Source organism: Fusarium keratoplasticum, chromosome 3 (genome assembly GCF_025433545.1).
Source record: "Fusarium keratoplasticum isolate Fu6.1 chromosome 3, whole genome shotgun sequence".
In the NCBI taxonomy this organism is placed as follows: domain Eukaryota; kingdom Fungi; phylum Ascomycota; class Sordariomycetes; order Hypocreales; family Nectriaceae; genus Fusarium; species Fusarium keratoplasticum.
In genome coordinates, this window is record NC_070531.1 from 4,054,475 (window position 1) to 4,079,825 (window position 25,351).

At 49.9% G+C, this 25,351-nt stretch overlaps 6 protein-coding genes and 1 pseudogene across 7 annotated transcripts, besides 1 other annotated feature; 5 read left to right on the plus strand and 2 right to left on the minus strand.

Moving 5' to 3' along the window:
* Window positions 1-5,593: 5,593 nt before the first annotated feature.
* Window positions 5,594-7,983, plus strand: NCS57_00456000 (uncharacterized protein; the record flags this gene model as incomplete). The annotated part of the gene is made up of 6 exons (XM_053054518.1): window positions 5,594-5,785; window positions 5,852-6,142; window positions 6,196-6,697; window positions 6,758-7,082; window positions 7,139-7,808; window positions 7,858-7,983. The coding sequence occupies 6 exons, from the start codon at window positions 5,594-5,596 to the stop codon at window positions 7,981-7,983; spliced, it is 2,106 nt and encodes a 701-aa protein (XP_052916678.1).
* Window positions 7,984-11,512: 3,529 nt separating this feature from the next.
* On the plus strand, window positions 11,513-13,158 carry NCS57_00456100 (uncharacterized protein; the record flags this gene model as incomplete). Its single annotated transcript, XM_053054519.1, has 2 exons — window positions 11,513-11,824; window positions 11,872-13,158. The coding sequence occupies 2 exons, from the start codon at window positions 11,513-11,515 to the stop codon at window positions 13,156-13,158; spliced, it is 1,599 nt and encodes a 532-aa protein (XP_052916679.1).
* Window positions 13,159-14,204: 1,046 nt separating this feature from the next.
* NCS57_00456200 (uncharacterized protein) lies at window positions 14,205-15,586 on the minus strand (the record flags this gene model as incomplete). The annotated part of the gene is made up of 6 exons (XM_053054520.1): window positions 14,205-14,445; window positions 14,512-14,939; window positions 14,987-15,110; window positions 15,162-15,330; window positions 15,381-15,482; window positions 15,532-15,586. 6 exons carry the CDS (start codon window positions 15,584-15,586, stop codon window positions 14,205-14,207), a joined length of 1,119 nt encoding a protein of 372 aa, XP_052916680.1.
* A 699-nt stretch (window positions 15,587-16,285) lies between these two features.
* Window positions 16,286-18,197, plus strand: NCS57_00456300 (uncharacterized protein; the record flags this gene model as incomplete). The annotated part of the gene is made up of 8 exons (XM_053054521.1): window positions 16,286-16,482; window positions 16,614-16,748; window positions 16,797-16,948; window positions 16,996-17,371; window positions 17,419-17,661; window positions 17,710-17,818; window positions 17,872-18,044; window positions 18,092-18,197. The coding sequence occupies 8 exons, from the start codon at window positions 16,286-16,288 to the stop codon at window positions 18,195-18,197; spliced, it is 1,491 nt and encodes a 496-aa protein (XP_052916681.1).
* Window positions 18,198-18,415: 218 nt separating this feature from the next.
* Window positions 18,416-19,812, minus strand: NCS57_00456400 (annotated as a pseudogene). The gene is made up of 2 exons: window positions 19,261-19,812; window positions 18,416-19,213 (listed from the first exon to the last, which is right to left on the minus strand).
* Window positions 18,416-19,812: a sequence feature.
* A 960-nt stretch (window positions 19,813-20,772) lies between these two features.
* Window positions 20,773-22,109, plus strand: NCS57_00456500 (Amb-all domain-containing protein; the record flags this gene model as incomplete). Its single annotated transcript, XM_053054522.1, has 5 exons — window positions 20,773-20,912; window positions 20,959-21,295; window positions 21,340-21,420; window positions 21,470-21,504; window positions 21,551-22,109. The coding sequence occupies 5 exons, from the start codon at window positions 20,773-20,775 to the stop codon at window positions 22,107-22,109; spliced, it is 1,152 nt and encodes a 383-aa protein (XP_052916682.1).
* A 526-nt stretch (window positions 22,110-22,635) lies between these two features.
* On the plus strand, window positions 22,636-24,635 carry NCS57_00456600 (HET-domain-containing protein; the record flags this gene model as incomplete). The annotated part of the gene is made up of 2 exons (XM_053054523.1): window positions 22,636-23,024; window positions 23,081-24,635. The coding sequence occupies 2 exons, from the start codon at window positions 22,636-22,638 to the stop codon at window positions 24,633-24,635; spliced, it is 1,944 nt and encodes a 647-aa protein (XP_052916683.1).
* Window positions 24,636-25,351: the final 716 nt, after the last annotated feature.

The following is a 25,351-nucleotide window of genomic DNA, read 5'->3' on the forward strand; positions in this document are numbered from 1 at the left end:
TGTAGATTGGCGCTTGAATTTCCCCTGAGTGAATCTGGGATGGCCCTTGCATTCCTCACATGCAGAGTCATTGTTGGATATTGGATGTGCGCCCAGCAGGCTGCGAGATTCTCCGGCTCCTCGGTAAGTATTGCTTTTGCATGTGAGTGCACTTGAGTAGAGCCGAGGGATGGATATTCTCTGCTCTTCTTTTTTGTAGCAATGTCCTTCAAGTGATAGAGATCCTTTGATTGAATAGCCATTGTGAGGGGTGCCCATCAAGGCTTAGGAGAGACATCCTGATAACAACCCGTCGAGCCGGGGCTTCATTCCTCCAAACTCCACATCACGTCATTCAAGGTGGAGAAGTAATTAATTCTTCCAGAAGAATGGAAGCCCGACGGGACCCATCGTGACTCCGTCCGAGCCGGCCATGTCTTGTCGGCCTGGCCCCTCTGCGGGTACCACAAGGCTCGACGCCGTTTTTTTTTTCTTACTTTGTGGAGGTCTCTTTTTTTGGTGCTCGACCTTGTAGGGCTTAAGGGCTTTAGCTTGGTGGATGGTCCGTGTCAAAGAAGAGTGCTTGATGGACGGGAATAGATCTGGGTGAACACCATGCTTGTACTCGAGGCGAGCCATGGTGAACTTACTCTGGACTCGAGTATCAAGTGCCTCTGGCAAGCTAACGAGTTTCTTTCAAGCAGTTGAACAATGTAAACCCATGGTTTTCAATAGTTTTGTTCAATGCCTTTATTCCTTGGCACATCATCAACTCAATCACTGCGATCCTATTCAGTCACCCGTCAAAGCTTGGACGCAGGAGGGGAGGAATCATTTCTGAACAGAGGGGAACAGTGTTGAAAGCAAAGTCACGAGCTTGAGCTTCTTTGTTCTGCTACTTTGCTTTAATTCGGATCTGGCGGCATCTTTCAAAGTCGTCTACTCTCATCATTTCTCTGCTCAGTTTAAAGTTGTTTACTTGTGATTCAAAGAGTTGTCTCTTTTGCCACTTTGTTTGCAGTCTCGCACTATTATTCGACTCTGTTCTAGCGACTCTTGACCATGTTTTTCGCCGACCGACAAAGACCCTATTTCCAGGCGACTCGAAGCCTCGACAAGCTTGAATCTCACTTCTACCAAGCAGACTGTGAGGTTGAGCTAAATTCCGACGCAGACTCCTCATCCGAGAGCGACTATGAGAGCGACACTGATGACGAGTGTGTGTTTGACTTGCCGTTGGACTTTCGACATGCGCATCGTCCGCCGGGACTTGAGAAGCGGAGAATAACCACACTTGTTGCCGCTTCGTCTATTATGTTTGCGTTTCTTTATTCGTCTTGTTGGGTTCTGGGTAAGCTTGTTGGGCTTGGTGTTGCTTTTTGACCATCATTCGCCGTTTCATCGACATCTGGCCTCGTTGACATGAAGGTTTGATACGATCTTCGGGGTACAATAGACTACTATGTGGTAGGGAGAAAATTACCTTAAAAATATTAGAATTTCGACTAGGGCCAATTAGAGCTGGAGGCTTGAGTCTTTATAATAGAAAGCAGATATGTTATAAGAGAAATTTCTTTAAAGAAGGCGGTATTTATATCTCTAGGGACTATTAAGAGTAATATAGTAGCCAGGTTCCTATAACAGACACGACAAGTCGCGCCTCCAGGCATTCAAACACATTCACACTTGATCAGATAGAATTTATTAACGGATCGTGTACATGTTTCATAAGAGCGACAGCTCAATAATACTCATTTTATAAATACTGGCGACGCAGGACATGTCGTGTTCGAGTGCTGTGAGGCCTGATTCTGCACTTGCCAGTCCGGCTCGCCCTCAGTCGTGGCATGAGCGTCCCTAGTGCCTTCCATGGCAGTGAAGGTGCAATGTCAAGTCTCTGAGGCCGTCGTGAGGCCCATCTTGACTTGATCTTGTACTACCACAGCTCTCGATTGCCATCCACCCGCCGCCTTTGCTCTACCCCCGGGTAGCTGATCCTCTTTGCTCTTTCGTAGACCGACTCTCTTCCTCCTCTCCGTTGGGATACTCTCGGGTTCCCTGCCCTCCCGCGATCGACTAGCTTCCCTTTGCCTGCTGTGGCCTGCTCCCGGGCGGCCAGCTTCTCGACTCCGACATCTCCCTCCTCTCAGCAGAGCTCTGTCAGTCCCCCGCAAACTCGCCATGGAGGTCACCGTCGCAATGGACACCGCGGCCTTGGCGGTAGCCATCATTTCCCTCGTGGTCACGACCCTGTGGTACTCATGGAGCGTGTGGGCCAAGAACCAAGATTGGCAAGCCGAGAAAACAAAGAAGAAGGTGGAGGATGAGGAGAAAGGAAGGAAGACGAGGGAGGACGAGGAGGAGAAGAGAAGGCTGAGGCTCGAAAATCAACACCTGCGGCAGCGATACCACCGCCTTTACCGGATAGTCACTGCCGGGTGGGGCGAAGCCAGAGCCTTCACATTGAAAAGGGGTAATGTTATGAGGAACCAGACCTCTCGAAGGTAAGTGAATGAATGTTTGGAATATGGAACTCCACTAACACCCCAGAAAGGATAAACCTGTTGAGGTACAGGATGAATACTCGGATGAACAAGTTGCGTGACGCGGACGCCGCAATGATAAAGATCATGGAAGATCTGTCCGTTTCGCTGGGTGAGGTTTCGGTCAAGGTTCAACGCCTCGATGAGGCCACCCAGGCCCAACTTTCAGCACTGGAGAGCACCATCTCGAGCATCAACCCGTGCAAGTGCGAGACTGGCAAGGCTCCAAAGGAAACCCCTGTTTCTGGCAAGGCAAGCCCTCGTTCTGAGGCATCGTCCTCCCAGGATCTGCGCCGGACTGTTTCTGTACGACGGATGGGAGAGAAGCAGCCATGGAACCCCTTCTTCGGACGCGGCTGAGGAGGAGAAAGGGCTGAGATGCCATCAATAGATGTGTGGATGCTATGAAGGTATCAGTGCAGACGGGAAACCGTTCTGTTGTGGTATGGGATCTGTGCAGACGGGAAACCGTTCTGTTTTGCGTTTTATTCTTGATGGAAAGTTGTTCTGCTGTGGATTTTGATCAGGCGGGAAACCGTTCTGTTTTGCGTTTTATTAACTGTCGCCATAGAAGCTTATATTAAGGTTGCGGTGTTTTACGGCCTTCTCATTGTGTTCTTTCATGTTGTTCATGACAAATCCTCTTGGATTCGTCATCGAAGTCAACAATAGAAGCTTATATCAAGGTTACGGTCTTTTGCAACATTGGATTTTATTGCTGTCTTGTGTTCTTTTATATCGTGCACGACAAATCCTTTTAGATACGTCATAGAACTCAACAAAAACTGGGCCTCTGCGCCGGTCTGTTTTAGGCGGTTCAGGGCAGCTTTGAGGCTTGGCCCTGATAGGGTGAGCGTGTCGGGAGGGTATGAGAATGTGGTCCTGTATTGAGTTGCTTCCGGGCTGGAGTCGTTGAGAGGGAGAATGCACCGGGTGATTTGTGTAGGAGTCGCTATTTTGTGTTGTGCTGTTGCTATTGATGGTGACCTGCTATTGCTAGAACGGAGAGTAGGCGGCTTTTATTATTGTTAATTGGCGATGTGTTCTCGGTGAGATAAGGTTTATTGAGGTAGAGTGTTAAGCGTTGAAGTATCTATAGAGTATATTTGATATTGACTCTTGCGTTGAAAGGCATTGGGTATGATGGCTTGACTATGTGTAAAACTGTATTTCTCTTGCTGGGTTGCCTTGATCTACTTTTGGGTATGCTATGAGGCTAAATTATTCTTCATACTGGGCCTCTGTTTCTGAGCTGAAGCTCCCTGGCGCCTTGGTCTCAATGTTGACGGCGATGAGTCGGTCGCCCGACCAAGCAAGGCGAGCTGCAACCTGGCGATAGAGTTCGGCCAGACTGTCGGTTGATTAATCAGAGCTTTTCGGAGCAGAGAATATTTAACCTACCTCCTCCGCCAGTCCTCTTGCCCAGAGACTTCTAGTGCATCGCTCGCCAGCAATACGCCGCCCACCACCCTTGGACCTGAGCTCCCTTTCGAAATGCTGGACCCGAAAGACTTGTCGTTGCGACGGCTCTTTGCCTCAATTCAACCCCGCCGGATCTTTCTCCCTGATCACAGGGAGGACGAAAAACAACCCCTTCTTCCAGCAACCGCCTCTGATTCCACTATCAAGGCTTCTTCGGGCTTCACAGGCTGGCTCTCTTCTCTCACTGGCATCGAGCTTTGTGCCAAGAAACCCTCAGAAATACCGTCAACATCCCCACCGCCGGAATCTGACCCCCATCTCGACTTTGACCTCGACTCGGACCATACCCAGGATCCAAATAACATCTTTGCTTCAGAGTACTGCGCATCCTGTCGCCTAGCGAGATCCTCTCCTGGGTATAGTGAGCGAGTTGCCAAGCTGATGGATCCTTTGTATTGCTCGGGGTGCCAATCTGAACACCCCGCTCTACTCTTCTCCCATTCCTCCCGCAAGACTAAGCCAAGGTTTTGCATTAGCCACCAGGGATCTTTTACTATCTGCCCTCATTTAAGATTCTCAGTGGCAGATATCCAGGCATGCATAGCCAGGGGCAAAGATCTAAGATTACAGTGCGAGGATGCTATGTGCCCGTGCCCCGGCGCTGTCGTCAAGTATTCTAATTACAAGCATGTGCCATCTGCTGGAGTTATCTCAGTCACATGGGAGGCAGCACTCGATAAGAACTGCCACTATGCCGCATGGGATCGCTATCTGGCTAAAGTACGACCTCTACAAAGATTATCTCCGGCATCATTCTGCCCATCCTTCCAGGCAACGCCTAATCGGCTATTCCAGCGGGAGGAGTTCGTGCGCAGTATATATAGCCTTAAACCAGAGCTTATATGCGCCTGCTCCTGTGGTTTCATCCTCTCTTACGGGTTAGGAAAATCTAATCAAAAAATCCGCGGCTCCCATATGATATGTCTGCGTGATGACGGACGTTATCTAATGCCAGAAGGTTGGATCAAGATGATTGACCCGGACAGCTATGGACATTTTACAGATCCAGATACCGAGCATATTACGTGGTGTAGGGATCAGTCCTGTGCGACGACACGAGAGTTGCTAAGGTTTTATGCCCTGATTTATCTGGGTGGGTTATATGACGGCGACTTCTTCCGTGGTTCTGATATTGGATTGAAAGATTTGGATGAGAACACAGATTTCTACGCTTATGAGATGTAACACTCGTCGGGAGGCTTGCAACCATGGGCAAAGTAGTTATGATAACAACAAAGAAAAAGTTGACTTTACCCACCTTCAGCTCCTTGCACTGAATGTCTTCGCCTAACTATATAGTTATATTTCGACCCCAGAGTATGTATTAAATCCAATATTTAGCTCGCTCCAAAGACCCCCCTCAAACATCAGTGTCTGCCAGTGCCTGTGCAGGTGCCTAGCCATTACTCACCACTCACCAAGGTGAACAGATCTTCAACGTGGCCCTCACCTCGGATTAATCATCTGGTGGGGCACATGCGTCGCTACCGTGATGTTTTATCCGCAATACCCAAGAAGCGACGTGAAGTAGCAAACTCCATCATCAAAACACCACCACCATCACATCACAACTGCGCCCCCCCGTCACGATGGCTTCACCAGACTCTACCGACATGACGGTTGCCGACGTCGTAAGTCTTGAAGATGCGAAAGAGAACCCTTTGCGCCCTGGGAGTGCCCGGTCTCCCAAGTATTTTGCGATGTTGGAAAAGCGCCGCCGCCTCCCGGTGATGCAGGGCGAGAGCTTCGAGAGGTTCCTCGACCTCTATCACAACAACCAGGTAGGTGCACATGACATATCAACCACTATGCGAGATTACCTACAGTCCATCGCTGACATCTAATAGGTTGTCGTTGTTACTGCTGATACGGGCTCTGGCAAGTCGACCCAGCTCACCCAACGCATCATGTACCTCGAGTTGAGGAAAGGCCTCCAGGTGGTATGCACCCAGCCTCGAAGGGTTGCTGCACGAGGTGTCGCTGAGCGGGTTGCTGTCGAAATGGACGTCCGTCTTGGTGACCAAGTGGGTGTTCACCACCGCGACAACAACAACACCAATGCACAGACTCGCTTGAAGTTTGTCACCGAGGGTATTCTTTTGCGCCAGTGTCAGGGTGACCCTCTTCTCTCCCGCTACGTGAGTACATTTCTACCTACTCCATGTTTCACCAGTACTAACATGCGTGGTAGTCCTGTGTTATCATCGACGAATGTCACGAGCGCACCTCTGACGTGGATATCCTGCTGGCCCTCATCAAAAAGGCACTTGGCTACCGGTCGGGATTGAAGCTGGTCATCATGTCGGCTACGATGAAGGCGCACAAGTTCGCTGACTACTTTGGTGTCTCTGATATCGTAGAGATCCAGGGAAGGGCTTTCCCAGTCCTGATCCAGCATCTCCAGACGCCTACTCCGGACTATGTCGAACTCGCATTACGTGTCGTGAAGCACATCCATGAGACCAAAGCTCCCGGGAACATTCTTGTATTCCTGGCGTCGGCGAACCAAATCGAGCTGGCTGTTTCGAAACTTCGTGGTGCCATCAGCGATCTCCACGTGGTGCCACTATACTCGTCACTGCCCAAGGATGAACAGGCGAAAGCCTTCTGTTCGAGCGACAAGCGAATGTGTATCGTCGCCACCAACGTCGCTGAGACCAGCCTCACCATTGATGGTGTTGTCTACGTTGTGGGTAAGCTGGACGTCTCTTCAGTATTCAGCGTCCGGGTCAAGTAACTAACTTAAATGACAGATGGCGGCATTGAGATGCAGGAGGGGTATAACCCTCGGGTGGGCATGATGACTCTTCTCTCTGCTCCGATATCTCAAGCGTCCGCTCAGCAGAGAACTGGCCGGGCCGGTCGTACCCAGCCGGGTGAATGCTTTCGCCTCTACACCAAGGACACCTTCGATAACATGCTTTTGAAAAGCACACTCCCGGGCCTTCTCAAGAGCGACATCAAGACACAGATCATGATTCTGAAGAGCGCCGGAATCAACAATGTTGGCGCATTTGACTTCCTGGATCCGCCCCATGCAGAGGTCTACCTTCGTGGTCTGCAAGACCTCAGGGCCATGTAAGTTCCCACTGACTTAGATCGGCACTCTTGAGAGCATTCGTTAACTTTGGTAGGAACATGATTGATGGTGATGGCAAGATTACTCGTGCCGGTACCGCAGCTATGCAACTCCCGATCGCGCACGCTTGGTACAATGCATTCGCGGAGGCCCTCAAACTTGGATGCTTGGACGAGATGATCAGCATTGCGGCCTTGTCAAGCACACGAGATTCTGTCTTTGCCAAACCCCATCCACAAAGGTACGCTGCTGCTGCTGAACACGCACAGTTTGCTCATCCCATGTCGGATCACCTGTCCGAACTCGCCGCCTTGTACAAGTACATGCAGCAAGGCAAACTCGGAGACGAAAAGCGGGCAATTTGGTGCCATGAGACGTTCCTCAACGTCAAGTCGTTGGGTGAGGCTCTGATGATTCGCAAGGACTTGCTTGAAAAGTGCTGTGTGCTCTTCAGGATAAGAACTGCACCTATCCTCTCGTTCGACGACAAGGAGTACGACGTCAAGATACGTAAAGCCCTCGCCCGTGGCTTCTACCACCACGCGGCCATCATTGATGATGCTGCCAAAGATCAATACCGGACGCTTGACAACTTCCCCGTCGGTGTTGACCCCGACAGCGCTCTGGTGGGAATGGGTTGGAAATGGGTAGTGTATCATGAGTTGGGCTACACCAGTTATCAGTACATGGATCGATGCACAGCAATTGAGCTCGACTGGCTCCTGGTAAGTCTATTCTATTCGTTGCATGGCATGAACTAACCTTGAGCTTCAGGACATGGTCCATTTCTACCCCGTGAACCTTCCAAAGGACTACAACGGAAACGTCCGGAACAAAAAGATTCGAGCAATCTTTGACAAAATCGGCCGACCCTACCACCCCCCAAGCCAACAATCCTGATCGGCGAAAGCCGTCTGCGACGTCAGCACCCGATCCATTCGCATGGCTCTTTACCTTTACTGGTTCTGCCACGATTCCGACATTGATACCACTCTCCTCGCCGAAAGGCATCTGAAACCCGTAACTTGCGCTATTCTGATCTACAAGATCGCCGAAAGGCATCTGCGACAGAAGAGATCATGCTAGTTTGGGCTCAGTGGCAACTACGAGAGGAGATAGGAGACAAGAGGAAAGTGTTCTGATTGGGAACAAGTTGTTGCCATTCCCCCGAAGCCAAATGTTTTTATCTGTCCGCGGTCGCGTTTCTTTTTTTTCTGGTGTTGAGTCTTGCTTGATTCTTTCGTCTGCTGTCGTGTTCTGAGTGTTTGATACTCTTGATAATAAATTTGTAATAATTTACACTCTAATGCACATTTTGAGATTGATCAACGAGTAGAATGGGTCATCTCTTTGAGTGCGCGAAGGCTCCCAACGCGTACCGGACCCACTTTTTCTCACGTAATGACAAGGGTACGGGCGGGGTACGGGAAGGTCTCTCAGAAAGGAATTACAGCCAAAACACCATAGAAATCATTTTGAAGAGACCTATGACTTCTCAATCAATTCCCGGCGAGGCACTTAACGCCTCTGATTTAAGTAGCTATATCACAGAGGAAAATAGCCGCCGCGAGCAGCCCAATGATATCACGTGCCGGCTGGTCTTCAGCCCGGCCATAACCTACGGGGCTTACTTCCTTCTAATAGAGATGCCTTTACGCGACTTTAAGGTTAAGCTATTGCCCTATACGCCCCTATAGCTCTTCTAGCTCTTCCTACCTTATTCCTTAGTTAAAAGATGGGTTTAATATACTAATAGCTGGGTTATAAGCCTGCTCCGAGACCGTTAGTTACGCCTGGTAGCCTAGCTTAGAGGCTGGCATGATACCTCCGTCGCCGAGGTATATATATGGCTTGTTATCCTGATTTATATAGGAATTCATAAGGAACTAAGGCTCCGCGCCTATTAGGAGACTTCTCATCGGGGGCATTAAGGCCTTGACCACTTGATTATTTGATATATAACGTTTAATAAGTTCTAGCTTCTTCAATAGCACCTACGAGTCTTTAACTTATTTAACCTCGCCGATATAGGCCTTCCGAAGGTCTTTAAGGCCGTGGATGACTAGTCTAAGTACCTATAAGCGGCGTCTCTCGAGCTATAGAGCCTGGGCATAAATATTACTATGGATAAGTATATGACCTGCTTCATAGGGAGGTTATATGAGATAACGAAGGTCCTAAATAAACCTATGCCTCTTGGCTTTAAGACCTAGGTTATAGCCCAGAAGGGCTTTTTCCTACAGTGGATTTGGTATTAGCCGAAGAAGAGATATGGACCTGTTGGTCTCCCTAAGAAGCCACGCTGGTAATTAAGGAAGAAGAGTTAGTTTTCTCGTTAACTATGCATTTAAAGACGAAAGGACCTATATATGCCTCTTAATCTAACTCAAAGCGTAGTCATTGCCCTAGTTAATAAGCTGCCAAAAGCTAGATATTATGTCTTTATTGATAATCTCTTCTTATCGGCGAATCTCTTTATATATCTTCGATAGCTAGGTCACGGGGCTATAGGCATAGCCCGCTGTAATTATGGTATCTTTAAGCCCTTCGTATAGCTTAAAGTCGATGATATTGCTGGCCGTAATTTTCTTTGGTTTAGCGAGCTTTGAATAGCCTTAATAGTTAATTATAAGGCAAGGAATTTAGATAGATTTAGCTATATTTCTCTTATTAATTTATCTCTTGGCTTAGTAGGTTAATTAAATCGCGTGGAAGGATAATGCCTTTGTGCTTTTTTTAATTTTTATATTTAAGGGCGATAAATGCGTTAACCGGAAGAGGAAGAGGCTAAATATAATAGAAGCCCGGGTATGGCTGATATAGCGTTTTTTTGGTAAGGAAGCTATGAAGTAATTCGAGATTCCTTTTATTACTATTACTTATAACGATGAAATGAATCATGTGGACCGAGGAGACTAATTGAGGGCATCGCTAGGCTATGATTACCGCGTTTGTCGGGGCCCTTGGTAGGCTCTAGCCTGGACCTTCTTATTTGATATTGCCTTCATTAATAGTTATCTTCTTTAACTTCACGGCAGCCTAAGTTGGAAGAGATATAAGTCGCAAGAGGCGTGGCGAGGCTGCCTTGTAGATGCCCTCATCGCGACCTTTAGTCCTGATTTTCATAGAAGGAAGAGATATAGGGCTGGCAATGAAGACCTTAATCACCCGGGCTATAAGCTTAGCTATTGAGGCCGCACTAAGCGCTTTGCTTATCATGCTTATCAGGGCTATCGCTATGGTGTTGTGAGGTCATAAGTAAAAGAGAAGGCGTTGGGGGAGATTGACGGGAATAGGGGGAAAAGGAAGGTGCCTAAATCAAGGTACGGCTATGAGCTTTATAATGTTGCATTATATAACTCATCGTACTGCTTTGACTTATATCACCATAGAATTTAGGTAGGAAAAGAAGTACCTCTCGTAAGCTCTATTTTGATTGGATCAAACCCCTGTCCGGTACGCGTTGGGAGCCTTCGCGCACTCAAAGAGATCTATGTCGTGTCACGGTGTTGAGTGTCTTGTGTCAAGAATCAATAGCCTGAGATGGCATTTCGATAAGGATGTGTCCGCTCAAGGTCTCTAAGTCGCATGTCCCCCGTCTATGTACCGTATTCGACAATACCTCACAAATCACAACTCTCGAGTGAACAACCGAGTCTTAAGTTCTTTCGAACGTACGTCAATGCCTTTCCAATAATGATCCATGGTCGGTTCTACGTTATTCCGTTTTATCAAGCGGGGATAATCAAGGCTCACCACTGATCCACACGATCACGTGAATTCGCGTCAGATCGTGTGTCGCGTCTCCGTTGTTGCTTTGCCTCCACTCTAGGTCGTCCGTCCATAGTCGCTGGTTGTGCTGGATGGGAGGCCACAGTCGCTCTCTGTTTGCAGAATACGGTCAACTATAGAATAAAGCTGCTTCCAATGGTTATATGGTTCTCGCACTGCGTAGTCTGCTTGTCCTGTCACTCGATGGAATTAATACTTGGCCGTTCGGATAAACAGCCCGACTCAAAAGATCCTACAGTCGCGGCCACTCTTGGTTCAGCTCTCTATTCTCCGACTCTGTAGACCTAGAATGGACGTAAACATTGATCCTCGCACTGACGCTGGCACTGGCACTGGCACTGACTGTCACCCACCGCATGCCAGAGCCGATGTGCGGAGATTACACTGCCTGCAAACACCGATACTGCTTGGCCTGCCTCCTGGCTATTGTAGTGAGATTTCCATCACTTGGGGAGCATTGTTTTCAATTGCCTTCAACACGCTCCAAAAGTCGCCCAACAACGCAACACAACGCAACAACCTGCGATAGAGTCCCGCCACCCCTTTATCTCTGTTACATTCAATAGCACGATCCTTTCCATAACTATCGGTACGATACTCTCTCTCCTCCCCGTACCCGTACTGACATACAGCAGCAATGCCAAACCACAGAGACCTGGCTGCCCTGCCGCGAGCCTCATTTGCAGAAGGCCGACTCGCCTTTTTAGGCGACATCCCTCTAGACGCCGAAAAGCAGGAGATCGCAGCCTTTGTTAACAATCAAGGCTTCAAGAGCGTGACGTTGTACTGGGCCTGCGAGAAACGACTTGAACCCACCGGATGGAAGCACGAGGGCTATTGCATCGCCGAGTTTCTGTCCCGAAACGATGCCCAAGAGGCAACCAACAAATTGCCTGATGCCGTTTTCAAGGACAGGCATCTCAAGACAGCCGTTCCTCAGCTTCGCAAGGTAAGTAGTTATTGCACATCTCGATAGATTCACCTGACAGTTTCCAGCAACCTAGTTCCGATCCTGTCGTTCCAACCCCCCCTCCCGAGGCGAAAGCCATCTCCTCCGAGGCGAAAGCCATCTCCCCCGAGGTGAAAGCCGTCACCAGCGCGCAAGGTGCCGAGCCACGTCTTGTCAATCCCCCGACGTCGAACCCTCCCCCGGCACAACAACCGCTAGTGAAGACCATCACTATTGGACGTGGTTCTGCGATAGCCACTAGCACCGGCTCCGGCCATACAAACAAGGCCGACCCTGCAAAGATCCGTCAAGCTTTGCAAAACCTAAAGTACCCAGACGCGTACAGTTACTCCGACAGCTGGGGCAGGGATGACATCGAGGGTGCCGTGATGGCAAGGATGAAGCAGCGTGAGAAGGAGTTGAACTCCAGCGGCTCTCTTCTGGGGAGAGATGGTGACCGTGATCGCGTCCGCTCACAAGCTGTCCCCTCTCCCTCTCCTGGTGACAAGAAGCATTGTTCTTCCACCTGGATCTACGTCACAAAGGTTGAGTCGGATGAACGAAAAGCACAGAGGATCACTCTCCCCGAGCTTCCCCTCTACCTGGCAAACGGATGGCAGGAGTGGTTCAAGTGCCAGAAGCCTGTAGAAGAGGGTACCGACAAGGATGAGCGAAAGATATTGATGGTTGAGGATGTCAACACTGTCGACAATCCCAAGAATGACACTCTCAAACTGTTCGATATCGGGACGGCCATTTCCCAAAAGGCCGACGGCATCACCTGGACCCCCGGTCGTGTTCTTGGAGCAACTGATGGCACCGAGGAGGCTCCCATGTCGACCTCGAAGACATTTATCCCGCCTGATGCATCTGGGGCCGACATGTCTTCTGCTACTTCACGAGGCCATCATCAAAAGTACACGCGGCCATCAAAAGTCGGTGCTGGCTGGGGTGACTACGACCGTTTCCGAGAATGGCAGTTGCATGGGCGAAGGGTGGAGGTGGATTGGGTTGATAAGAAAAGATGGGACCCTGAGAATGGAAACGAGATTCAGTTCCGTCTCTTGGGAAAAGATGGCGAGACTCAAGGTGATCGTGTCACTGCTGACTCTGATGGGTTTCGGCCAACGTTAAGCGAGTCGACGACCCTCCCAGAGTCACTTTATGAGAAGTTGACCAAGGCCAAGGCGTCGCGAGATAATCACAGGGCAGGTCGAGGTGGTGTTGGACGTGGTGGTGTTGGAAGAGGTGGTGTTGGAAGAGGTGGTGTTGGAAGAGGTGGTGCTGCACGAGGTGGTGCTGCACGAGGTGGTGCTGTGCGATCTCAATGGTGATCAATGTCATGGTGGACGGGAAAGCAAGGCCGAAAGGCTTCTGCATCAGACTGTATACGCTTAACATCATCTGTACTGAGCACTGAAGGATATGTCTCTGATGTATCATGGCGAAAGCCATCAGTCACTCAACAGCGTTATGGTCATTGCAGATTTGCGGTTTTGGGCATGGTACTTTCGATTCGGACCATTTCTTCGAGTCCAGCTTTCTTTCTATTCTTGTCTCATCCTTCCAATGATGGATTATAATCTGACATTCGAATGAATCGGTTGCAAGTCGGGTGATATAATATGGCAACTTCGTAACGCCAAGTTGACATGTCATATGTAAGATCGGTAACCACTACGACGTATGTGAAGGATATTGCTTAATGAGACTAATATGTGCCTGGATGTTCTCAAAACTGTGTGGCCATGAGCCTTGACGTCAAGGAAATAACGCACAATAATTTGGGTCTGCTGGCTTTCTCATGTACCCATGGTGACGGTTCAGACTCAAGCCAGACAAGAGCTGAGGAACTTCAATGAGTTAAATTGCTTGTGGAAGTGGTAACATCTGATCTTCTTGGCCCATTTTGAACATTCAAATTGCGAAGCATTGCTTTTTGATCAGGTATCAGCTCCTTAATCGACTCATTAATTACTGGTTTGACGTTGAATATCAGCTTGAAAGACCAACAGTCGTTGGTGGGTGTTCCAGTCGTGCTCGGTTTTCACGCTTTTGGTCCTCGATCCATCATCACAGAAGCTGGGGCTCATCGTTTGCCGTTCGACTGGACCATGTCTAGCCAAGTGGCTGTAGACCTTGTAGAAGAGATTGGCCTGGCGCATGAGACTGCAACCGTGGGTAGTTGTCAGAGTGTTACTGCATGGCCTACCCGGAGAAGACTTTTAGTCCCGTCGTGTTCTTATGTAGACGCATTCTGATCTTGACTGTCTGCAGCGAGGCTAGCTCATGAATGCTGCTATGAGCTTTGCCTTTCAGAACTTTCAGCAGGGACAGTGACTTGGTTTGATGGAACGAGATCTTTCAATGTTATTGAGCTCTAGTTATGAATTTTGGCATGCAGTCCAGGGAGAATCTCCAAATCCTTCTTGCTGTGCTCGTACTTTCCATCGGTAATCTTGGCACCGCTTGTTGGACGCTGCTGCTGCGTCTGGCGGACCTTGACCCATTGCTCTGTTGTCAGATGCTGGCCCAGTTCCGTAAACACGTTGGATGTCAAACCAAGCCTGTTGAGAAGGGGGCTATTATCGATGGGGTCTAGAACTACATTGTTGTTGGGTCTATGGATTATCAGTATCGTGCAAAATAGAGGTCTGCTGAAGATAGGAAAACACGGCATGACTCACCTGGCAAAGTACAACACACCCAGTCGGTCAATGTGTGCCTGATCCGCTGGAGGCGCATGCACCCGATGAACACTCGACTTGATAAGCCCACCCGTCAAAGCCGTCAAAGCATCACAAGTATTAATAGTAATAGTCCCATCCTGCGGCTTGACCCATTTCCACTGGCCCTCCGAGTTGAGGATCTGCAGGGCGGCAACAGGCTGACGGAACAGAAGTGTCAACGTGCCAAGGTCTGTGTGTCCGGGGACGTACAGGGCGCCAAGCTTCTGGTTCTCCTCTTGGCCCCGGGCAGCGTAGTGCATGTAGCGGAGGTGATCTTCGCCTTTGACGTCGTATTGGTGGGCGCGGACGAGTTGGTCTTCGTCGGGGAGTTCGAGGAGGATTGCGAAGAGGCGGAGGAGTTTGACTACGACTTCGTCGTGGCATTTCTAAGAAGGTTAGAGGTAAGAATAGTCGTGCGTGTGGTTTGACTTACACGACTGAAGGCTTCAATCTCCTTGATGTTGGCACCGAGAACAGGTGGCTGGTGGCGCTCATGGAAGCCGTCAAACTTGGGAATGTTGTACACCTGGATATTATCCTTGATGCCATTTCCGATACTGAATGATTCCTGATTAGCGAGAGAAAGATGAGAAATGTAGTTTCCTCACATTCGATTCCCAGCCGGTCTGTATCCGTTGTACTCTCCCTTGACCAGGTCACTCTCGTTGTGATACTTGAGCTTCTCCTCCAGAGGTAGAGCATAGAATTCTCGGCCCAGAGCGAATTGGCGATCGACTTCTTCCTGACTGATGTTGAAATTTTTGACGTAGAAGAAGCCTGGACTATAATTAGGCGTTGCACTGGAAGCTCGTGTTGTGATTACCCACCAATGTTGCGGACGGCGTGGTCGAGTTGCTTGACGAGCTCTTGCTTGCCGCCAGGTTGGTCAAAGAGGCTCAAGTCAAGAGTGGCCAACTCTGCCCAATCCACTAGTCGCCCATTAGCGATGTTTCAAGACGTTGGTTGTGAGAGACTTGCAGTTCTCCTTGGTCACTGGGACTTGCTCGTATCGGTCAATCAATCTTCCTGGCATTTTGAACTGCGTAGTAGTTACTACTTGCGGGGTTAACACAGGGATCAGATAACAACATAAACGGCGATCAAGCAGGTAATAAAGAAACCCCGGCCGAGCACGCAATATATACCCACTCCCGCGTTGTGCGGAAGCACTATCCCGATCCCCGGAGTTATCGGTCCTGGCCCGACAGAGAACGGCAATTAATTCCGGCTTTGACCAATGAAATTAAGTATTTTGATATCATGTTCGCGTTAAATGATACCGATTGATGGTGGTTTTGTAGTAGATCTAAGCACGTAATGCATGCGACCAGCACATCATGCGGGAACCGACAACTACTGCAGGGCCGAGTGGGATATAGGATGTAGTTTGGGGTAACTTCCCTGTAGATCCCTCGTTAATTGCCATTAAAGACGTTTTATAATCTTATCGTGACAGTTTAACGACATGACGTCTTATGAGGAGCATGAGACGCCATCCGAGTCTTGGCCATTTTCAGTATTTGCGACTTCGGAGCTCTGATAGATATCCTGGTGCGTTTCATTAGTTCTGGAGCCTCGGCTCGCGAGAGTCATGTAAGAGCTGTTTATTATTCTCGGATCTGCCACTTGCTCTTGTCCGCAAGTGGCTGTTCGAACGAGCCAGGCTTACTCGAGTGAAGGGTGAAACGTCTGAGGGCAGTCTTGAAAGAACTTGACAGTTTTGCGGCCCACCATGACAACCACCGACATCAAAAAGAAGAGGCTATCATTGCTTGGACTCTTGAAGGAAATCTTTAACTGGTATCCTTCCGAGTATCCGTCAGAGGAGCGAAAGTATGCACAGCCAGGCACTGCCCTAGACATGACTGACTGGCCCCAGATTACTCTTCAAGCTCGATGTTTCAATTTTGGTCTTTGCATGTCTATGCTGTAAGTCACTCAGCTATTATACTCAGGGTTACAGGAACTAACAAATGCCAAGTCTTTGTCAAATTTCTAGGTCGGTCTCACTTCACTTATTAAGTATCAAATCTGACACAAGCAGACCAAACCAACATTAGCAATGCATACGTCAGTGGACTCAAGGAGGACTTTGGCCTCTACGGAAACGAGCTCAACTACTTCAACGTCTGCTACTATACGGCTTATGTCGTTTTTCAGGTTCCAGGCATGCTGTTGATGTCTCGACCGGCTTTGTAAGAATGGTTCGCTTGGCACTCGTTCTGATACTAACTCTTGGGCAGAGCAAGATGGCTTCTCCCAACTCTAGAGGTTCTCTGGGGAATTGTCACCTTTGCTCAGAGCCGAGTTACCAATGTGCACCAACTCTATGCTGCACGTTTCCTCGTCGGTATGCTCGAGGCTCCTGTATTTGCAGGCACACATTTCATACTGGGTAAGCCATCACCATCCCGTCTTCAACTGAGTGCTAAGTGTGGATAGGCTCCTGGTATAGTGGCCCTGAACTCTTCAAGCGCGCCGGAACATGGTTCATCTGCAACCCCCTCGGATCAATGGTGAGCGGCTACCTTCAAGCCGCTGCTTATACCAACCTATCTGGTGTTGGTGGTATGCCTGGATGGAAATGGCTCTTTATCATTGATGGCATCTTTACTATTCCCGTGGCGTTTCTTGGCTTCATCATTTTCCCTGGGGTACCTGACTCCCCGAGACCCTTCTTCCTGACTGAGAATGATATTTCATTGGCCAAGCAGCGTCTGGAAAGGTACCGTATCCGACGTCCTGGAAAGATTGGAAAAGATGTGTTTAAGCGTACTATCAAGAGATGGCACATTTGGGTTTTTGTATTCTGCTATATGTGAGTTTCAGATGTCCAACTGGGATGATGCCGACTGACGATTCTAGTTGCATGATCATCTCCTCTTATCCTTCTTCGTACATGAATCTCTGGCTCAAGGATGAAGGGTATTCGGTTGGAAAGATAAATACGCTGCCAACTGTCACCTCTGCCATCACCATCGTCGCTTCGTGGCTTGGCACGACCTTGGCGTCTATTTATCCGTCGTGGATCATATACACCATCGTTGAGGGTTCTTGCATGTTTGCCACAATCTGCATGATTGTGTGGAATATCCCCAAAGGGCTAAAGTGAGTCAATAATGATATTGATGACGGCGAAGCTAATTGAGTTGATAGATTCTTTGCGTGGTATCTATTTGGTGTATCAGGTTGTGCAAGTCCGATCCTGTATTCAACGGTCAACACCATCGTCAAGGATGACTCCGAGGAGCGAGCCCTTATCATGGTAGGCATAGACTCGCCCACTCTTATCCACTGTAACTAGCTAATAGGAACAAGGGATCGATGATGACATTCGGCTACTCATTCTACATTTGGGTTCCTCTCCTACTGTTTCCCACAGCTGGACCCAATGGAGCGCCCAGATGGCGCAAGGGCTGGCCTGTCACACTGGTTTTCTTCTTCCTGCTGTGGTCCGGGTTCATCACGGCAATTGTGCTGTACAAGAAAAGGTGAGAGATTGATGTCAATGTGGTGTCTATATCTAACTTGTGGCTAGTAGTAAGAAGAGAGCGGAAACTCCTGCTGATGACGAGAGTGCAACCGAAGATAGTCTAGTTGAGGGAGAGTCTATCACTGTCCAACGGGGATCAGACTCTAAATAGGAGAAGGCAAACAATCAGGATGTCAAAATGTGCAAGGATAGGAAGCATACACGCCATGTGGTGGATTCTAGACATGTCCTTTGGTGCTGAGGCTATCTCTCTGAAGATGCCCGTGCCCAGGACATTGAGATTAAACTTGTTTAGAATATTAAATACAGAATGGAAGAAAACCACACACCCTAGCATCAGGGTAGAGCTAGATATGCTGGCTCTTACAGGCACTGGGAGTACCAGTCGTTGGACTTGACACACTTGCCCTGGGCGCAAGTAGTAGCGCCAGTGTATGCCTGTCCGCCACACTGACCATACAGAGCAACAGTGCCAGCGGTCTTGGGCTGCTCCGTGGCGGGCTTGGAAGCCTGGGTCGCGGCCGGCTTGGGCTCTTGGACCTTGGAGGCTGTAGCAGTGGACTTGTTATCGACGGCAGCGGCGGAGCTTCCGGCAGTGTCGATCTTGCCAGCGCCGGCGTTCTGGGGCACAGAGGACTTGGCCTTGCTTGCGGAAACAGCGGGCGCGATGTTCAGGCTGGAGAACTCGGAGAAGAAGGAAGTGTCCTTATAGTCGAAGCCGCCCTGAGAGTTCTGGAGGAGGTTGGTCTGGCAGGCGCGGCCAAGGGCAAGCTGGCAATCCGTGTTGGAGCTGGGGGCAGTGAATAGACGGCCCTTGTAGTCGGAAACCATCTTCTTTACGTTGATAAAGACGTTGCCCTCAAAGATGCCGCGGGCGGTGGCTTCACCTCCCTCGATGGCGTGGCCGTTGTTGTCCTCCCAGACGTTGTTGACGGCGTGAAGAAGAGTCTTGCCGCTGAGGGCAGGGCTGCGGCCAGCGGTGCGCTTGATGTAGTTGTTCTGCATGGTGATCTGGTCGTCCTTGCCAACCATCTCAAAGGTCCAGTAGTGGTAGCCATCGCCTCCAGTGGAGTAGGGGGATTGGCCGTCGATGAAGTTGTTGGACAGCGTGATGCGCTTGCTGGGGTTGAAGCCAAAGACGTAGTGCTGGCGGCCGGGGCGTGCAGTCTATCACTGTTAGAAGGTGTTTGAAGTGAGGAAAGCGGATGGGTTACCGTGACGTGATCAACCCAGACTTGGTCAGCGCCATCGAACGAGATGGCATCACCACCCCAGACGTACTTGGGGTTGAGGTCGGTAACGTGGATGTTCTGGATGATGATGTTCTTGGCACCACCACGCATTCTCAAACCCTTGCCCTTGATGCCGGCCTTGTCACCCACGCCGAGAATGGTCTTGTCAGAGGCAACATCAATAGGGGTCCTAGCAGCCTTGTACCACGTCTCACGCGAAGCAGGCTTTCCACCACAGTCGTTCTGGATAATCTTCTGGAACTTGTCACCGGTACCCCAGCTGGCGCAGACGTTTCCAGACTCGGTGCCCTCAGAGGTGGTGTAGTCAAACTCCTTGGAGAGAACGATGACGCGAGGCTGCTTGTCGGTGAGCAGCTTGGTCAACTCCTGGATGGTCTGGGGGTGATCGGGAGTCGCCTTGCCACCGCCCGTGACGCCCTTGGCGAAACCTTCAGCCTTGCCGACGACGCTCTGAGAGGCGCCTAGCTGCGCCAGACCAGCTAGAGCAACTAGGAGAGTCGAGACAGACTTCATGATGAGTGTTGGTTTAAACGAACGTAGGTGTTGTTGACAGGTAAAAAACGAGCGAATGACGGGCAAGAAACAATTGTAGAATATACAAGATGAAACTAAAAAAAAGAATGAATAATAACCAGATGAACATTAAAAAACTTGCCAAGCTCGACGGGGATGGACGATTTAAGTAATGGTTCAGCACGAGAGACGTGATTGGTGGAAGTTGTCGATGCTTTCTTCACCTGAGGCTGTGTGCTCATCCGACGTGTTTCAGGGGCCTTGGTTCGGAACTACGGCATTCTAGACTATTTTTTTTGCGGATTCTAGGCCTTGTTCGGTAGGGCTCGTTTCAGCCTAGATCCTTGAATTTGGGAAATTCTACGCGCTGTAGGGGTTAGGAAAGCGAGAAATGGGGAATGGAATACGAGCTCTTTACAGGGTGTGTTGTACGCCTTCAGTAGGGGTTCGTCCAGTTTTTAAGCTTTAGAATAAGGCTGATTCCTTAGCTTTGCTTGATACATGGTTTATTAGATGCATGACGTTACTTTGTTTGACTACTCTGATCTGTGCAGCGTTGTGCTGCTTGTCTGGTTGTGGTTTAAAATCATACCGAGGCATTGGACAATTACCCACACTCGCTTCAGGGTGGTACCCGTCCCCTCGGTAGTCCGCGGGCATCCGATATCCTTATGAGATGGCTAAGCGCGCTTATCGTTATCGAATCGTTATCGACATCCTGGTTACCACGCCTTGCAAGAATCGGGGAGTGATATCCTAGCCGTCACACCCTACCTCACCCGGAGAATTCATGTCCGCGATGGAATATTTGTAGAAAATCATACGTATGGAGAGTCTTGGCTGTATGAGAGGTGAAGATGTTTGACTATAAAACCGAAGCCAAGTAGCCGTCTTGCTTCGGCTTCTAATCAAGTCAGCAGTCAATTTCAGCTTGGTATCAGAACCGCATCCAAGTTTATCATGCATTTCGCTCCCTTTCTCGTTCTCCTTGGAGGCATCTCCTCCTCCCTATGCCAGGTCGTTGGAACTTCTTATGGTTTTGCCAAGGGCGTCACTGGCGGTGGAAATGCTACTCCTCAGAAGCCCAAGGACATTGCCCAGTATGTTCTCCAGACTACGAATAACATCACTTACTAACTACGGTAGACTCAAGTCATGGCTGGCCGACGACACCCCACGGGTCATCATGATCGACAAGACCTTCAACTTCCTTGGCTCTGAAGGAAGCGTCACCGAGACGGGCTGTCGTCTGACGAGTGGATGTACTGCTGCCAACGGAGGCCAGGACACCATCAAGTCCAGTGGCTGCGACAGCAACGAGAAGCCTATTCAGGTCAAATACGACAAGGCTAGCCACCTCGGTATGCCGGTTGGCAGCAACAAGAGTCTTGTTGGTGTTGGCAACAAGGGTGTCCTGCTTGGCAAGGGTCTTCGCTTCAACGCTGGTGCCAAGAACGTTATTATTCAGAACATTCACATTGATGTAGGTTTTCTTGCAAAACTAAGGGGCATTGCTGACTTTTGCAGAACCTCAACCCTCAGTATGTCTGGGGTGGCGATGGTATCAGCCTGTCTGGCAATGACGGTGTCTGGATTGACCACTGCAAGGTAATGATCCTATGATAGCCAGGGGCTGCACAATACTGACTCTCTACAGATCAGCCGCACCGGTCGACAGATGTTTGTTTCTCAGTAGGTAATCCTCTCCGCAATATCAATTCACCACTAACACCTCCAGCTACGAGGCTTCCCGCGTCACCATCTCCAACACCGAATTCGACGGCCGCACCGAGTTCTCCCACTCGTGCAACAACGATCACTACTGGACCATCATCATCGGTGGCAAGGGCGACAAGATCACGCTCGACAAGAACTACCTTCACGACCTCTCCGGCCGCGCCCCCAAGATCGGTTCCTCCGAGGGCACTCAGACCGTGCAGGCCGTCAACAACTACTTCAACTACAACACCGGCCACAACTTTGACATTTCCTCCAGCGGCCGCGTGCTCATGGAAGGCAACCGCTTCGAGAACTCCAAGACGCCCATCACCGATGCGAGCAAGGTGGGTAAGATCTTCAACGTCCCTGATAGCGGCTCGCGCACTACTTGTGCTTCGTCTCTTGGACGTAACTGTGAGATGAACGCCTACACTTCCTCGGGTGCTGTGCCTAGCCGCAAGGATACCGTTGTTCTGTCTGAGCTTGGCAAGTACAAGTCTAACCTGGTCACCCCTATTCGGTACGGAGAGGTCAAGGGCCACGTGAATGGTAACTTCGGTATCGGAAGGATTAATTAGATATGTTGCGGTTTAAAAACCGCTAAGGATAGGAGTATTTATTTCTAGACTTTAGTTTTAGTTGGAGGGCTTGTCTTAACATGGCCCTTTTGTAACCATGTAGTTTATCGTTACTATTTTATACCCAAGAAAAGCATGTTGCTAAGAGCAGCATGGAATGCTATACCTAGTGGTAGTAAATTGCTCAGACCATTCGCTAACGAGGTTCGATGCCTAGAAGTATGGTACCTGCGAGGTATGCAGTAAATAAAAAGCGGGCGTGAAGATCGTCTCACGCCACCTGCAGGCTGTGGAAAACCGCGAATCACGGTCAAGAGTGAGGCGTTCTTGTCGAGAAAAGGTCACCTTATGAACGCTGTACTGCATGAAAACGGCTACGCCTTGTCTAGGCTGCATTGAGGCCTGATGCGCTCCCCATCTATAATTACTGCCGAAGTGCCCACCTAAGTTTGCCCGTTCGACAACCTCCTTGGCTTCTACTGATACCCTTGCTCGCTCCTACTCGAGGCCGTCAGAGAGCATAACCATGGTTGAATTCACCTATTCCCCGCTGACTCACCCTGACGAGATTAGAGTGTTAACTCTGCATCCTGGCGTTGGCACCGACCAGCTCGAAGGGTCGATCAAACACATTCAACTTTCCACCGGCGAGCCTCAGTCGATGCACTCGCAAGATAATCCTCAGCCACCCCCGGTCACTTCAATGGGGGCTCCGAACTTGACACAGGCGCAAACTGCTATTCAAGCGTTCGACTCGATCCTAGGTTACGGCTACCTGCCGCATAACGGCCTCGAGCCGTGGGACCCGGGACCAACAGCCGGGTCTTTCCCAGCTCCGGAGTCAACCCACCCAGAGGTCTGGAATTGGGGGTTGGTTCAAAGACAAGCTATGAGACTTAGAACCAAGGGTGGCGGGTGAGCGAAGATCTCATTGCGTTTTTCTCCGTCTGGTATCTCACAGATAATAAAAGACAGGTTATGGAAGCGGGCACCGCCTTCGAGTTCAAATGTAGCCGTCGGTCCTACGGCCAACAGGAGTATGACGCGCTCTCGTATACCTGGGGCGACCCGACGCCGGTGGAGATACTTGTCGTCGGTGATCAGTATATTGGCATCGCAAGAAATCTTTATGACGCGCTGATCCAACTCAGGTCCCCAACTAAAACCCGACGGCTGTGGATAGATGCGATTTGCATCGAGCAGGATAACATTATGGAGAGGAACCACCAGGTTCAGATGATGAAGCGCGTCTTTTCTGATGCCGCATCTGTAATCGTCTGGCTTGGTGACTTACCAAGCAATGTGACCCCGACGCTCGATATGATACTAGGTTTCAATACTGGCACACAAAAGCCCATTTTGAAGTATAAGAAGGAGGCACTGGAAGGCCTAGCGAATATCTTCAGAAGGCCGTGGTGGAGGCGGATGTGGATCGTCCAAGAGGTTGTTGCAGCCAGAGAGCTGGTCATCATGCTTGGGCCGACAATCTTTCCATGGAAGTTTATGAGGAACCTTTGTCAGGCTATCCAGCTGGACGAGTTCCGAAAAGATGACCATGCGCCCATTCTTCGATCTTGTCGGTACCAGAAGTTCACAGCGCTCGACAACTTTCGACAGACCGCGGACATGCCTCTGGTCTCTTTGCTGCGATGCACTCGAGATTACCAGGCGAGTGACCCTCGGGACAAGCTCTACGCACTCTTGGGTCTAGCCTCGGACATTGGCCCTGAGGATTTCTTTCCTGACTACTCCAAGCCGGCTCAAAGAGTGTGGGAGGACTTGGTCAAATTTATGGTGACTCGGCGCCATAGCTTGGACATTATATGTTCAGCGCAATTCTTTGCTCCAGCACCGGGCATTCCTGGTCTTCAGAGTTGGCTCCCTTCCTGGCAAACACCTTCCACTGCGCATCTTTCGACTCTGGAACCAATTGGCCAATACGATGGCAGTGCAGCGGGGGACACAGAGCCTGTGGTTGACCTGTCACATTTCCCTCGCATACTGATGGCCGAGGGGATAGTGGTTGACACAGTAGAACTATACGGAGGCTCCATCACTGTCGCCCACGAGTGTTTGTCGACGATCCGGCGCTGGCGTTATCTTGCCTCTCAGAGGATGGACTCCCAAAACATGGGGTGTTTCTGGAGGGTGATCGTCGCCGATAGGGACCACATGGGCAACCGCGCTACCGACCGTTTTGGCCGCAACTTTGAGCCCTTCATCGAAGGCTCCAACCAGGGCCTTTCGCGACGCACCCAGAACTTTTCCGACGCTGTGACGAGGGCTGTCATGGGTCGGCGGTTCTTCATCACCAGAAAGGGGAGGTTGGGGCTCGGGCCGCGTGAGATTCGGATCGGTGACAAGGTTGTCATCCTAAAAGGCTGTTACATGCCTCTAGTTCTGCGGGCTGACGGGGAATTCCGCATACTTGTCGGCGAGGCATATGTATCGGGCATCATGAGGGGAGAGGCGTTCATGGGGCCTGAGGTGGGGAGATATAAGGCCAGAATGATGAAGTTGAAGTGAGGACAGGCTTGGAGCCGTTGATGCCACCAAGCCTGGTGGGAATGCAGCGTGAGATTCGCCCAGGAGTCGTTTAAGTTCTTTGTAATAAAGGGTACCGGTATATTAATGTAGTGGCGCCTTCATGCTCTATGAATCAGAGGTGAATACATATCAAAGAAGAATAGTTAAACAGTGCGTACGATTAGTCCAAAGGAATTATAGCTTACTGTTTCTTACTATATTGCGTGTGTTATACTTATTTCTAGCTACTAGAAGTAAGTTTTAGTATCCCTTTTACTCTCTGCAGTACGTGTGTCACAGCAAGCAAGCCTCCAAGCTAGAGACGACCTTGGAATTTGACTAAAACCCTACAGTTTACGGCGAGGAAGAACACGACGCGCTGATCTACCAGGGGAGAAACGACACAGGCAGAGAAACTTATCTTCGATAATAAATAGCTTCACATTGCGCTTGTCCACCTAGGTATACAGGGTAACTGCTCTCTGATGTCGATGCGTTGGACTCCTCCTTCTCGGGCTTAGAAACCCAGTTCTCGGCTGCTTCGGCCTCTTCCTTTTCGGCCTTGGCAACCTAGGTCTCGACCGCTCTCCCTTTCATCGGCAGTGACGGAGGTCTTGGAAGTCCCGAGACACTAAATACATACACACAATCTTGGGACCAGAGTGATTCTTAGTAATGGCTTACTCTCTTTGCTTTTGGCGTTAAGCGAAAGTGAC